This window comes from Triticum aestivum, chromosome 5D (genome assembly GCF_018294505.1).
Source record: "Triticum aestivum cultivar Chinese Spring chromosome 5D, IWGSC CS RefSeq v2.1, whole genome shotgun sequence".
Lineage (NCBI taxonomy): Eukaryota > Viridiplantae > Streptophyta > Magnoliopsida > Poales > Poaceae > Triticum > Triticum aestivum.
Window position 1 is genome coordinate 562753204 of NC_057808.1, and position 14680 is coordinate 562767883.

General features: G+C 44.9%; 1 protein-coding gene across 1 annotated transcript; it reads right to left on the minus strand.

The window, feature by feature from the left end:
- Window positions 1–8641: 8641 nt before the first annotated feature.
- LOC543325 (gibberellin 20 oxidase 1-D-like) lies at window positions 8642–10209 on the minus strand. The gene is made up of 2 exons (NM_001405785.1): window positions 9571–10209; window positions 8642–9479 (listed from the first exon to the last, which is right to left on the minus strand). The coding sequence occupies exons 1-2, from the start codon at window positions 10050–10052 to the stop codon at window positions 8876–8878; spliced, it is 1086 nt and encodes a 361-aa protein (NP_001392714.1). The 5' UTR covers window positions 10053–10209; the 3' UTR covers window positions 8642–8875.
- Between the last annotated feature and the right edge of the window lie 4471 nt (window positions 10210–14680).

Here is a 14680-nt window from a genome sequence, read left to right on the forward strand (position 1 = left end):
ATTCGTTGTTTGAACCTTAACATGTGAATTGGTTGCCACTTTAACATGAGAAGTTTTATAAGAAAGAATTGCTGTTATGATGCTAGGAAAGTGATTGAAATTGTCATTGATCAAACTTGTGCACTTTGCTAGCATTCACACTTCATAAATTATTTCTTTTATGATTTACATACTCGAGGACAAGTAGGAATTAAGCTTGGGGATGCTGATACGTCTCCAACGTATCTATAATTAATGAAGTATTCATGCTGTTATATTATCATTCTTGGATGTTTTACAATCATTTTATAGCAACTTTATATCATTTTTTGGGACTAACCTATTGACCCAGTGCGCAGTGCTAGTTGTTGTTTTTTGCTTGTTTTTTACATCGCAGAAAATCAATATCAAACGGAGTCCAAACACCGTGAAACTTTTTGTGGATTTTTCATGGACCAGAAGACATCCAATGGGCCGGAGCAACACCTGGGGGGTGCCCCGAGGGGGGAACAACCCACCAGGGCGCGAATGGGCCCCCATGCGCGCCCAGGTGGGTTGTGCCCACCTCGGTGGCCTCCCGCACCCCCTCTTCGTCCTATAAATTCCCAAATATTCCAAAAACCCTCGGGGAAACCCTAGATCAGAAGTTCCGCCGCCACAATCCTCTGTAGCCACTAGAAACCAATCTAGACCCCGTTCCGGCACCCTGCCGGAGGGGGAAATCATCACCGGTGGCCATCTTCATCATCCCGATGGCCACCATGATGAGGAGGGAGTAGTCCACCCTCGGGGCTGAGGGTTTGTACCTGTAGCTATGTGTTTAATCTCTCTCTCTCTCTCTCTCATGTTCTTGAGATGTCACGATCTTGATGTATTGCTACCTCTTGAGCACTGCGTTGGTTTTCCCTTGAAGAGGAAAGGGTGATGCAGCAAAGTAGCGTAAGTATTTCCCTCAGTTTTTGAGAACCAAGGTATCAATCCAGTAGGAGGCTACGCGCGAGTCCCTCGCATCTAGACAAAACAAATAAATCCTCGCAACCAACGCGATAAGGGGTTGTCAATCCCTTCACGGTCACTTACGAGAGTGAGATCTGATAGATATGATAGGATAATACTTTTGGTATTTTTGTGATAAAGATGCAAAAGTAAAATAAAAGCAAAGTAAAAAGCAAAGGAAATTACTAAGTGTTGGAAGATTAATATGATGAAGATAGACCCGGGGGCCATAGGTTTCACTAGTGGCTTCTCTCAAGAGCATAAGTATTTTACGGTGGGTGAATGAATTACTGTTGAGCAATTGACAGAATTGAGCATAGTTATGAGAATATCTAGGTATGATCATGTATATAGGCATCACGTCCAAGACAAGTAGACCGACTCCTTCCTGCATCTACTACTATTACTCCACTCATCGACCGCTATCCAGCATGCATCTAGAGTATTAAGTTCATGGAAACAGAGTAACGCCTTAAGCAAGATGACATGATGTAGAGGGATAAATTCATGCAATTTGATAAAAGCCCCATCTTGTTATCCTCGATGGCAACAATACAATACGTGCCTTGCTGCCCCTACTGTCACAGGGAAAGGACACCGCAAGATTGAACCCAAAGCTAAGCACTTCTCCCATTGCAAGAAAGATCAATCTAGTAGGCCAAACCAAACTGATAATTCGAAGAGACTTACAAAGATAACCAATCATACATAAAAGAATTCAGAAGATTCAAATATTGTTCATAGATAAACTTGATCATAAACCCACAATTCATCGGTCTCAACAAACACACCGCAAAAATAAGATTACATCGAATAGATCTCCACAACAGAGGGGGAGAACATTGTATTGAGATCCAAAAAGAGAGAAGAAGCCATCTAGCTACTAACTATGGACCCGAAGGTCTGAGCTAAACTACTCACACTTCATCGGAGAGGCTATGGTGTTGATGTAGAAGCCCTCCGTGATGGATGCCCCCTCTGGCGGAGCTCCGGAACAGGCCCCAAGATGGGATCTCGTGGGTACAGAAGGTTGCGGCGGTGGAATTAGGTTTTTGGCTCCGTATCTGATCGTTTGGGGGTACGTAGGTATATATAGGAGGAAAGAGTATGTTGGTGGAGCAACAGGGGGCCCACGAGGGTGGAGGGCGCGCCCTGGGGAGGTAGGCGCGCCCCCTACCTCGTGGCCTCCTCTTTTGTTTCTTGACGTAGGGTCCAAGTCTCCTGGATCATAATCTTCCTAAAAATCACGTTCCCGAAGGTTTCATTCCGTTTGGACTCCGTTTGATATTCCTTTTCCGCGAAACTCTGAAATAGGCAAAAAACAACAATTCTGGGCTGGGCCTCCGGTTAATAGGTTAGTCCCAAAAATAATATAAAAGTGAATAATAAAGCCCAATAATGTCCAAAACAGTAGATAATATAGCATGGAGCAATCAAAAATTATAGATACGTTGGAGACGTATCATGTATCACGGTCTTTGTTAATATTGTTGGATCATATGTTTTGGCACTCAACTCACGGATTCCCGAGATGACATTGGGGTAATCTATGCATAGGGGTTGATGCATGTTCTTGTCTTTGTTTGTCCGGTAGATCTTGGGGCACTCTTTGAAGTTCTTTGTGTTGGATTGAGTATTATGAATCTGAAATTGTTTGATGCATATCGCATAATCAACTCACGGATACTCGCGGTGACATTGGAGTATCTAGGTGACATTAGAGTTGGTTGATGTGTATCATATGGTGTTATTTTAGTACGAACTCTAGGATAGATTGATCGGAAAGGATAGCTTTGAGGTGGTTTCGTACCCGACAAACAATTTCTTCTTATGTTCTCTGCTAGATAGGAACTTTCGAGTGATTCTTCATCGCATGTTGAGGGATGGTTATACGATCCAATTATATTATCATTGTTGAGAGATTGCACTAGCGAAAGTACGGACCCTAGGCCTTGTCTACAAGCATTGCAATACCGTTTGTGCTCACTTTTGTTACTTGCTACCTTTCTGTTTTTTATTATTCATATTACAAAAATCAATATCTACTATCAATACTACACTTGTATCACCATCTCTTCGCTAAACTAGTGCACCTATACAATTTACCAATGTATTTGGTGTGTTGGGGACACAAGAGACTTTTTATTATTTGGTTGCAGGGTTGTTTGAGAGAGACCATCTTCATCCTATGCCTCCCACGGATTCATAAATCTTAGGTCATCCACTTCAGGGAAAATTGCTATTGTCCTACAAAACTATGCGCTTGGAGGGCAAACACGAGTCTACAAGAATAAAGTTGCATAGTACACATCAGGTGGTCATGCCTAGGTGCCTTGTGGGTCGCTGGTGGGTCCCCTCTGGTACTTCTTTGCCCCAATATTTTTTATACATTCCATAAAAATTCTCCGTAAAATTTCAGATCATTTGGAGTTGTGCAGAATAGGTATATCTAATGTAGATTTTTCAGGTCCAGAATTTCAGCTGCCGGTAATCTCCCTTTTCGTGTAAATCTTGCAAATTAAGAGAGAAAAATGCATTAGAATTGACTCACAAAGTGTTATAATGATTAAAAACATTGTGAGTAACAGTAGGAAAACATGATGCAAAATGGACGTATCAGTTGGCATTGTCTCCCACAACGGGAAATATCCACAAGGATCTTACTTGGGGTTAATCGAGATTATTTAATTTGGAGGTCATGTCATTTAGGGTAACTTTGTAGTCCAATTTCATGTGCGATCAATACTTGATGGCTTTATGTGGGCTCTGGTTGCAATGCATGGCGCGACACAACCTAAGTTCAAACTGGATTGCCTTGTTGGCCTAGTGTGGGTTTGCGGGGATGAGCGATTGGCCATTTTGGTTGGTGGAGACTTAAGTATTGTTAGGTGGAGAAAAGAGAAGAATAACGATAATTTCAATGGTCTGTGCCTATTTATGTTTAATGCCAACATCGAAATCCTGGACTTAAGAGAGCCTGGTCTCATAGGAGGCAATACACATGGGTGGACAATTTAGAAAATCCAACATATAAAAGTTTCATTGCCTTCTAGCCAGTGTCGAATGGGAGAAGAGGTTTCCTCCTGTAACAATGCGAGTGTTGCAGAGGGGATTTTTCGATCATACACTCCTTTTCCTTGACTCTGGTGAAGCGATTGAGATCGGCACCAAAAATATTTTCTCATTCGAACTATCGTGGTACAAGTTGGAGGACTTCTTGGAATTGGTCGCTAGGAAGTGGGGTAAAGAAAACTGAGGGGAGTCTAACGTGGAAAGATGGAAATATAAGATCCGACACTTACAACCGTTCCTGGGGGGCTGGTCTAGAAATGAAACTGGAATTTCTAAAGTATAAAAATAGAGATTTCTTGGAGAATGAGGTAAATTTAAAGGTTGAGGCGAGTATTCTTGATGTTGCTGATAGCGTGGACAAAAGGTAGTCTGGGGAGAAGCTAGAGATGCTTTTTAGAGAAGAGGAGATAAAATGGGTACTCAGAGCTAAGGTTTAACAGGTGGTTAAAGAGGGTAGTAATACTCAGTTTTTCAATCTAATTGCGAATGGAAAACATAGAAGAAAGAAAATAATCCAACTTGAACAAGATGAGGGTACAATTGTAGGGAACGAGAACATTAAAGTGTATATCTCAAACTTTTATGAAAAGCTCCTTGGGGCCCCAAATGAATTTTTTGTGTACCTAGATGATTGGGTTGTTGAGGATATATCCCACAACTCGGCTCTGATGAGAATGAGCTAGTCAATGCTCGTTTTACAGAAAATGATATGTTCGAGGCTATAGCACAAATAAGAAATAATAAGGCACTTAGACCGGATGGATTTCTGGAGGTGTTCTATAGGAAGTTTTGGGATATTTTTAAAGGGGACTTAATTCCCATGTTTTGTTATCTTTTTATTGGCCAGCTTCAACTATTTAAAATTAACTTTCAGACAATCACTTTGTTGACAAAGAAGGAGGCGGCGGTTCACATTTAGCAAATTAGACCAATCTGTTTGCTCAATGTTAGCTTTAAGATTTTTACCAAAATGGGTACTAATCGCCTAACACAAATTGTGCATATTGTGGTTCAGCCAATTCAGACTGCTTTGATGCTTGGGCGACACATTTTAGATGGTGTTGTCATGCTACATGAAACCTTCAATAAAATCCATTCGAAGAAAATTGATGGAGTTGCCTTCAAAGTGGATTTCGAGAAAGGCTTATCATAAAGTTAAGTGGTCATTTCTATAGCAAGCTTTGCTTTATGAAGGGTTTTGATGCGACCAGGAGGAAGTTGGTCGAATGCTTTGTACAACTGGGCCGTGTCCGGGTCAAGGTAAATGATGATGTAGGTCAACTTTTCCAGACACAAAAGGGACTACGACGGGGGGATCCAATATCTCTTATCTTGTTAAATGTCGTTGCAGATATGATGTTAATCCTGAATGGTAGAGCCAAATAGGTCTGTAGGAGGGCTCATTCCACATCTCGTGGACGAGGGTGTGTCCATACTACAATATGCTAAGGAACCAATTATTTTCATGGAGCATGACATGACAAAAATTAGAAATATGAAGTTGCTTTTATGTCTCTTCGAACAATTGTCCGGGCTGAAAATAAATTTCCATAAAAGTCAGCAGTTCTGCTTTGGGAGGGGTAAGGAGGAACATGAAAACCACATACAGTTATTCGGCTGAGAACTTGGATCCCTAGCTTTTAGTTATCTAGGGATCCCAATTCATCACCGAAAGTTGACCAACAAAGAATGGAAGTGCATTGAAGATTGATATGAGAGAAAGCTAAGTTGTTGGAAGGGCAGACTTATGTCTTATGGGGGCCGGCTTACTCCTATTAATCATGTTCTATAAGCATGCCGATGCTCATGTTATCCTTCTTTCAGGTACCCGTAGGGGTTCGGAAAAGGTTGGACTTTTATCAAGATTTTTTTTGCAAAGTGATGAGAATAAAACTAAGTGCCTAATGGCTAAGTGGAACATACTTTGTAGACCGGAAGACCAATGAGGTTTGGGTATTGAGAATCTCAAGGGGGGGGTGGACACATTTATTACGTAAGAAATATTTGCATTCCAAAACACTTGCACAAGTTAAGGTGCAACTGAATGATTCTCCATTTTGGAAGGGGTTGATCAAGACAAAGGTCGCTTTCTTTAACATGAGTAAATTTATCGTCGGCGATGGATGTACTTCTAGCTAGATTCTGAAAGGATGCTTGAACGGGCGAGACGTATCTAGCCTTGCGGTATGCAACGTTTTATAATATTGTACAATGTTAAGACGCTTTTCTGAGAACAATACTAGGTTCTGTTCCCTTAAACATTAAGTTCAGGCGGGTAATAGCAAGTGAACAATGGGATAGATGGCTACATTTAGTGTATAGGTTGACGGAGGTCACACATGTCTAATGTGATAGATACATTCCGATGGAAACTTTCAGTTTCAGGCGTAGTTTCAGTCAAATTTATGTTTGTCGACTGGACTATATTGGACCCATGCTTAGGTCACTCCATATTTCAAAAGTCAACGTCTTTATGTGCTTTGTGCACAAAGGAGTGATTTTGACTAAGGTCAACTTGGCGAAATGTAGGTGAGAGGGTATGATGTTGTTTTTGTGATCAAGAGGAGACGATTCAACTTTGGTTTCTCAAATTCCTTAGTCAGGTTATTGTGGTGAACAATACATGTGTTCTTTAATGTGTTTACCCCTAGTAGCATCTCCAATTTGTTCGGTAACTGGTCAAATGGATGGAGTCTAATCAAATTCGTGTATGACTTTGTGTATTACTTTCGACTATTTGGAACTATCGGAAGGACGTTGCATTTAACCGAACCAGTATCCCAAGCATTTTGTAGGTTATCTACCGGCCATCTAGATGGATTCGTATGTGGTCAATACTCAGTCAAGTATGGAAGTCAGTGAGATTATGTCCTTTGGGTGCAACCGCTGGTAGACGGTGGCACGGGCTACTTATAACCGGTTTGGTTAACGGTCCAATAACAAGATAGTTGTTTATTCGCCGTGTCCTATTTTTGCTGGTCGTGACATTTCGTTTTATGATTTGCTTTTGCTGATGTACCTTGAGATGAGTTCCGTACTTTATTGCTATATATTATTTAATAAAATTGCTGTGTACCTCGCTCGATGCAGAGGGGCCGGGGGTAATACTCCTTTTGGAAAATACTCTCGTAGAGTATCTCTTATTGTAAATCATGCCTCCATAATATTCGAATGACGACGGCGTTTGAGATCAACAAAGCTTCGTCGTGTTCTTGAAGAAATCATACGAGGAACCAACCAAGATCTCTAGTGCGGCAACCAACAACACCACAGCTTGGCTCACTTGCATGGTACTAGTACAAAGAAGCTACAACTTGGCTCCCAGAATAATTCGTCGAGGTTTTGGGTGGCCGGGCAGGCGGCGCGATCGCAGGGATATGGTGGCGGATTCTGCTGGTGGGCGCTGGCGAATGCAGCCAGCCAGGCCCCGGCTGAGGCTCAGGCTCGACCCCAGCCTAGCTAGAACTCAACTCGTTAATGTGATTTGGCTTGTACGATGGCTGCTAGCCTGCTGCTGACTCGATTCATTTCGTCCCTGTCCAGTGCTACTACTGAGTCTGATTGTGCCCAGCCAAGGCAGGCTGCTGCAGCCTGCAGCTAGAGGGAGAGCCGGATAAAACCGGATGGGAGTTGATTTGGTCGTTTCCTGGCCTGCCCATGCCCCCTGTCTCCCTCAATTTCCATTTCTCCCATTCTTTCTTCCCAGCCATCACCTTCTTGTTCTTTGCATCTATCCAGCTCCACCCATCCATACATTCATGGTCCGGATAGATGGACATGTCACATATGTATTATGCATATATGCCCTTCCTCGCTTCAAATTCCGCTCCTCCTCTGCATATGCATCTCTTATCTGGCGACCATTCGCTGGGAGGGTGTGGCGTTTGCGAATATTTTGATGGCGGTTTTAGTTGGTCGGGGGGGGGGGGGGGGGGGGGGGGGGGGGGGGGCAGTTTCTTCAGAGTTGCATTGACATTTTCTGGAATCCCAGAAAATGCCATGTTGTTCTGAAGAAACTGGCAGGCCCGATACAAGTAAAACTATCATGAAAAACATTCGAAAGGCCAGCGAGCGGTCGCTCGTCAGCTTTTCCTTATATCTACCTACGTCTGTCCCATGTCTGCTTAATTCTCTGATGTTTGCTTTTTCTTCATAATTTCTTGTTACCATGCTTGCTTGATGGTGATCTCATTTCATCTCCATCACCAAAGAAAGAAAGCACATAGAAAGTGGTAGAAGATGCCTTCCTTGGTTGAATGGAATGGAATCTGTTTGTTCTTGGGTGATTCTTCTCCCACCGGCCAGGGATGGAGCGCGCGGTGCATCTTGCTGCTATGTCACTCCGTCCTACATAGACCAGTAGAGCAGCTAGCAAGTGGAAGAGATGCAACGGCAGTTGGCAGGCGACCGATATCGAGTCACCACCCTCCCTACCTTGTCCGTCGTGCCACTGTCATACCAACTATCCTATGTGGAGTAGCCATTTGAAAAGTCGGGCACAGATGATACGACAAAACAGAAACAGATGCACCACCCCACGACAAACCCTTCATGAGCTCATGAGCTCGGCTCATGGCTCATGGCTCATGGCAGTGAGCGGCAAAGGCTGCAAAGACGACGACGACGACGACTCGGTTTTAGGAAATTATCATCTAGGAAATCCTGCCATCCATCCATGCTTCTTCGTACGTACGTGCTACCACTAGATCAACCAATTAAGCTGTAATAATAACATTCGATCGACGGATGACGATGTCTCTCTTTTCTCAGTCTCAGCAGCTAAGCTGAATCAATGGCTGGCTAATGGTGGGAGGAGCAGAGCAATCCATCATGTCCTGGCGGGCTGGGGCTGCTGCTGCTGGACGATCCAGGAGGAGAAGACCTCGAGGGTCTTCATGTCGGCCCGGTAGTGCTTCTGCGTGAAGTCCAGCAGCGACCGCCACGTGAAGTCCGGGTAGGCGCGCGGGTTGGCGGCGTCCACCAGCGTCCCCGGCGGCGCCACCACCTTGTCCATCTCCGGGCACAGGAAGAAGGCCAGCGACTTCCTCGGGACCCGGCTGTTCACCACCGCTCTGTGGAGGCAGCTCTTGTACCGTCCGTTAGACAGCGCCATGAAGGTGTCGCCGATGTTGACCACGAAGGCGTCGGCGCGGGGTCGGATGGAGCGCCACCGGCCCTCCGTGTGCACCTGCAGGCCGCCGACGTTGTCCTGGTGGAGGATGGTCAGGGACGTCGGGTCGCAATGCGGGCCCGTGCCCAGCGTCTCCAACGGCCGCTGGCACGGCGGGTAGTAGTTGAGGCGCATGATGGAGTCGTTGCCCTCGAAGAAGCGCCGGTAGTGGGCGCGGCCGACGCCCAGGCTCTCCCCGAGCACCTCCATGATCTCCAGCGACAGACGGCTCATCTCCGAGCAGTACCGAGCGTACACCTCCCTGCAAAAATCCCATCTCTTCTTCGTCAGCGACATGCTCTGTTTCGCTCGTTATAATCTCTTGTGCTTGGACGGACGGTCAGGTTGCTTACCCGAGGCGGCGGTGGTCCTCGCCGAGGGTGGCGACGATGTAGTCGACGACGAGGGCGGGGTCGGAGGGGCAGGAGCGGAAGGACAGGGTCTCCTTCCACGGCAGCTTGGACGCGAACCGGCCGGTGAAGCTGCTGGCGTAGCCGCACGACTCGCCGGGGTGGCGCAGCGCGCGCTGCTTCTCCGGGAGGGGCATCGTGAAGAAGTTGTCCACGCAGCGGTGCGCGTCGGCCAGCAGCTCGGCGTCGATACCGTGGTTCACGACCTGGAAGAAGCCGTGCCGCTCGCAGGCCTCGCCCACGAGGCGCGTCACCTCGGCGGCCGCGGCGGGGTCGCCGGAGAGCATGCCGCCGATGTCGATGAGCGGGACGTGCAGCTCCTCGGCGGCGTCCGGGGTCGGGCTCTCGCCCTCGGGCCAGATGAACTGCGACGGGATGTCCGCCCGGCCGCTCAGCACCGCCGCGTCGAACACCGGCTGCACCATGATCGACTGGACCAAGAACCCGAGTGTGCTAGGCCAGACAACAAACGATGGATCGATCAAGAAGCCGAGATCGATCCGGAGCTGGCAGAGAGAGTGCAGTGCCGACTCGAGCTCACTGGATAGAGGAGGAGGAGGAGGAGAGGATGGTGGTGACAAGTTGGGTGTCTGCCTCCCTCGCACCCTCGCTGCCCTTTTATACACGGCCGCGGCCTCAGCCTCCTCTGTTTTCCCTCTGTTTCTCTCTGTGTGTGGGCCACATTTCTCTCTCTCTCTCTCTCTCTCTCTCTCTCTCTCTCTCTCTCTCTCTCTCTCTCTCTCTCTCTCTCTCTCTCTCTCTCTCTCTCTCTCTCGCTGCTTTGTGTTGGTGAGAGGGAGGGAGGGGTGCTTGGCGCCATACGCAAACAGAAGCACAGAGTGTGCCCGAATATTGCTCTCTGCCACATTCATCTCTACCCACCAACACACCAAAAGTAACTAGTGTAGTGCTATTTTGGCACAGTGAAACATGTGGGGGGCTCTGTGCAACTTTGTTTTAGGATGTTCCTTCCTGCATTGTTTCCACTATTTTCGCGCAGCGACGTGGGGCTAAACAAATGTTTCAGTTCTTATGTCCATTTTACCTGGCTCTATGCATCAGTCGATGCAGAGACCAAATCGAAAGATTATGTCCTCTATTTTTTGCACATGCTAATTAAACATAAATGTTGCTATTGTACGTGGGGTTAATTCTCTCTACATTTTAATAGCTCTAGGGAAAATAATAAGCACTTTTTTCCTATAAAAAATAAATATGAATATAATTTAATCGGACATTCAACGTTATGTCCTTAGGGCATATTCAATGCTGACCTTGGACACACTTTTTATTCTCAGGTTGGTCCGGACACTGATGCAGGAGGCATCCTACAAACCATCTCCCCTAAATATCCATCTATGCCTTTGCATGTCACGGTTGAGCAGACATGCATGTCCGGATGTCCGACGTGGTGTCTTTTTGTTCGCTAGATGGATGTCCGGACTCCTCCAATGCCCTCCTCCTCCTCCTCCCCTCTAGTTTGCTGGAATTGGGACGTCCAGAAATGTCTGTGAATGCTTAAAAGTGGATGGCAAAGAATGTGGGGACTCCCACAAAGAATTTATGGACGATCTGAGGGTTCGTGTTAAAGATGTCCAACGTTGCAACTTTATTGGGACTCTTCCAACGTCACGAAAAGTCTTTCTGGGCCTAGTATACAACATTGTTAATGAGCATACATTTAGCGTAACAAAACAACATTTCCACATTTCCAGGAGAAGCGTAACCCTCTCCTGTGTTGTCAAACACTAGTCGTGGAACGCCGAGTATAAAGTTCCAGCTAAGATTCTAAATAACGTCTGCAGGAAAGGTAATCTGTTTATTTTTTCTTTGATGACCATGAACCAACAGTTGACTAATCGGTGAAGGTACATATATGGCTAAACAAGTGGTGATCAATCCAGATAGCTCGGAGATGTCATCCCTGTTCATTTGGACAGCACACCTGTTGAATCTCTTATTATCCTGCCTCTACTTTGTTTTTTGTATGACTTGCTCATCACCTTTTCTATTTACTCCTTAATAAAAATATGGTAGGAAAAGGTACCCATTATATACTTGATAGCTAGCCTAAACACTTTTGGCCTTTGAAGCTGCCTTTACTTTATTTTGCCTTTGTGCTGGAATATTGGCCGGCCAAAACTTCCCAAATTTGTCTCTACCAACCAACACAACTAAATATATATATTTTCCAAAAAATATATTGTGTAGTGCTATTTTCGCACAGTGCAACATATGCGGGTTCTGTACAGCTTTTTGTTTCAGTATGTTCCTACGTTGTTTTCACTATTTCCTGGCAGCGACTCGGAGCTTAACAAACATCCTCAGTTTTTCTACAATTTTTTTGTGGCTGGCTGTATGCATCAGTCTATACAGACCGAAGGGTATCCACCTATTTAGAAGAAGAAAAAATCTGTCTTCTACTGTTGCACCGGAATGGACCGGTTAGCAAACCTTTCAGTTTCTTTCTAGATATATAATCGTAACATTTTTGTGGTATGGTACCCGAGATTAACTTACTTATCTTGAAATTTGCTCGGCTCTAGTGAAAAATATGAGAGCAACACTACATCCATGGACAGAATATTACGCACCTTACGCATGAACTGCTGTGGGAAATTTTCAATATAAATTAACCAACCCTGCAACATGATGTGGTTATGTTGCAACTTAATTTGGATGTTGGAGGTGTCGCTGCTCCTAGCTCACCAAAACTCTATCTGGACCTAGTACATAACACTGTTAACTACCAGCATACATTTGAACAAACATTCTATCCTTATTTTCTGGAGATGCACAATCAACGACTTTGTTGACAAACACTCGTCATGGAATGCTACGTATGAAGGCCCAACTAATATTAAAGCATCTAGAAAATGTAATCTTTTCCCCCCTGTGATGACCATAAGCCAACAGTTGACTAATCGGTGCACGTAGATATATGGCTAAACAAGTGGAGGTCAATCCATACAGCTAGGAGATGGCATCCTTGTCCATTTGGACAATGCACTTTTTAAATTTTTTATGCTGCGTCTAGTTTGTTTATTGTATGACTTCTTGTTCATCACCTTTTCTATGTACTCCTTAATAAAAATATGGTAGGAAAAGGTACCCATTATATACTTGGTGGCCTTCACACTTTTGGTCTTTGAAACTGACTTTACTTTCTTTTCCCTTTGACTTCAAGCTCACCAATTGTTCTATCTTTTTTTTTCCTATACAACTGTGGCAGAGATAATTACAGTGTATAGTATCTCTTGTTTTACTCGATAGTCCGCACATTTTTTGTCCTTCCAGCTAGCTATCACTACTTTGTTTTCTCTTTGAGTTGGGGATGCCACATTTTCTATGTTGTTTTGTATACATAATTAGGGCAGAGGTGTACACTGAATAAAAAATTTAGTATAACTTTGAGCCAGCACTCTTCTGTTTTCTCATTGACTTTTTTGCTTACCACCTTTTCTATCTTAATTTGTATACACAATATGTGAGATAAAACTAAGATGTACTATAGCGAATCAATTGTTTCATTCTCGCTTCTAAGCTAAAGTACTCTATTTTCTCTTAGGGCGCTGCCTTAGCACCTCTCGAGGGCGCCGCCCTAGCCGCATATCGAATCAATTTTTATACATAATTAGGGCGCCGCCTTAGCCGCATGCTCTGGCACCACCACCAGCGTATCCAAAACTGAGGTGTCAGATCCGGATCATTTGACCTCAGCACCCCCCGCCCCTCCACAGGCAAGAGGGAAGGAGAATGGCGCTCCCACCATTCCTTGGGTCGCCATCCCAGCTTGCCTGCATAGGTGAGATGCGGCCGCCAATTAGTTGTGCAGCTTCGTCGAGGGCCACCACCATGAACCTCCCGAGGAGAAGACCCCGACACCATTTGCAAGCGGGCTTTTCCCATCGGCATGTCCTAGTGGTGGCAACGAAAGTGAGGTAGGACGGTGGTCGTCACGGTGTTATCCCCCGGGCTGCGCCCTAGGAGCAACGTGGGCCAAGTTGGAATCATCTACCTTCATTATTTTTGATCTTCGTGTCTTTACTCTGTAAATCATTTTAGGAGAGTGTCTCCCCTGGCATCTCAATCCAGATGTACATAACAATTTTTTTACAATGTTTCGTAGGTCCAAAGTTCAAAAAGTTAACAGCACCACGTCAGGGAGCTCCCCTCCTTTCCCTTTCGTCAAAAAGAACAAGAGCTCCTTAACTTAAAAGATTGAGTGCGCAATCTAAAATGGCATCAATTGGCTTAATGTAAGCTAGTACGGAGCTACTGTCATGATTGCATCAACAAAGCCCCGATCAAGTTTGTCTTTCATGTGTGCTGTTGGTTGGCTACAAAACAAAATGTCAAGGACTAAAAATACTGCGCCCATAGGTTGAGAGCAGTAGATCTCGGAATCAGAAGATTACAAATAAGAAATGTCGCCACCGTTCGAACGGTTTTGGCGCCACGCAGCGCCTACTACCCCCCTGCTAGGCATACTTAACGCAGCTCCGTCGACGGAGAAGACGACACACCACTCTAGCTCTAGCTCGTACGATCACACATACTTAATCTCCCATGCTTAATTCTTCCTTCCTATTCCTGTCAGGACATGCATGTGGCGATTTGATTAATTAGGTGCTAACTAATCAAGATCACAACAGCACAAAGCTAGCTAGACGCCAAGCTAATCGATCTAGGTCCTTCTCTTGATCTCATATATGCAAAGATTGCATTGTGCTACCGTGCTTTGTTTCCTGCCCATACATACATGACTAAACAACACTAACAAAATCATCCAAAAGAAAAATTAAAATTTAATGTGTTGTGTGAATAAGGCATGCAGATGGGTACATATATACATACAAAAGAAAGTACAGCTCTTAGAGCTGCATCCCTTGTTGTTTTGTGCTAGCTCCAGCTCCACGAACACAATACAAACTGATGTCACCACTGACGATATATGCATTATTACTATTTATTTACTATACTTAATTCCCTGGTGATGAGGAGGACGATGATGATGTTCTTGTCGGGTTAATTAGCATGATCTACTTGCATA

What these genes read in the sequence shown, in the direction of transcription:
- LOC543325 (NM_001405785.1), bottom strand. Translation starts at nt 10,052, where the DNA reads ATGGTGCAGCCGGTGTTCGACGCGGCGGTGCTGAGCGGCCGGGCGGAC. An exon ending in GAGGACCACCGCCGCCTCGG is followed by an intron (nt 9,480 to 9,570) that starts GTAAGCAACCTG and finishes GGATTTTTGCAG; the next exon opens with GGAGGTGTACGCTCGGTACT.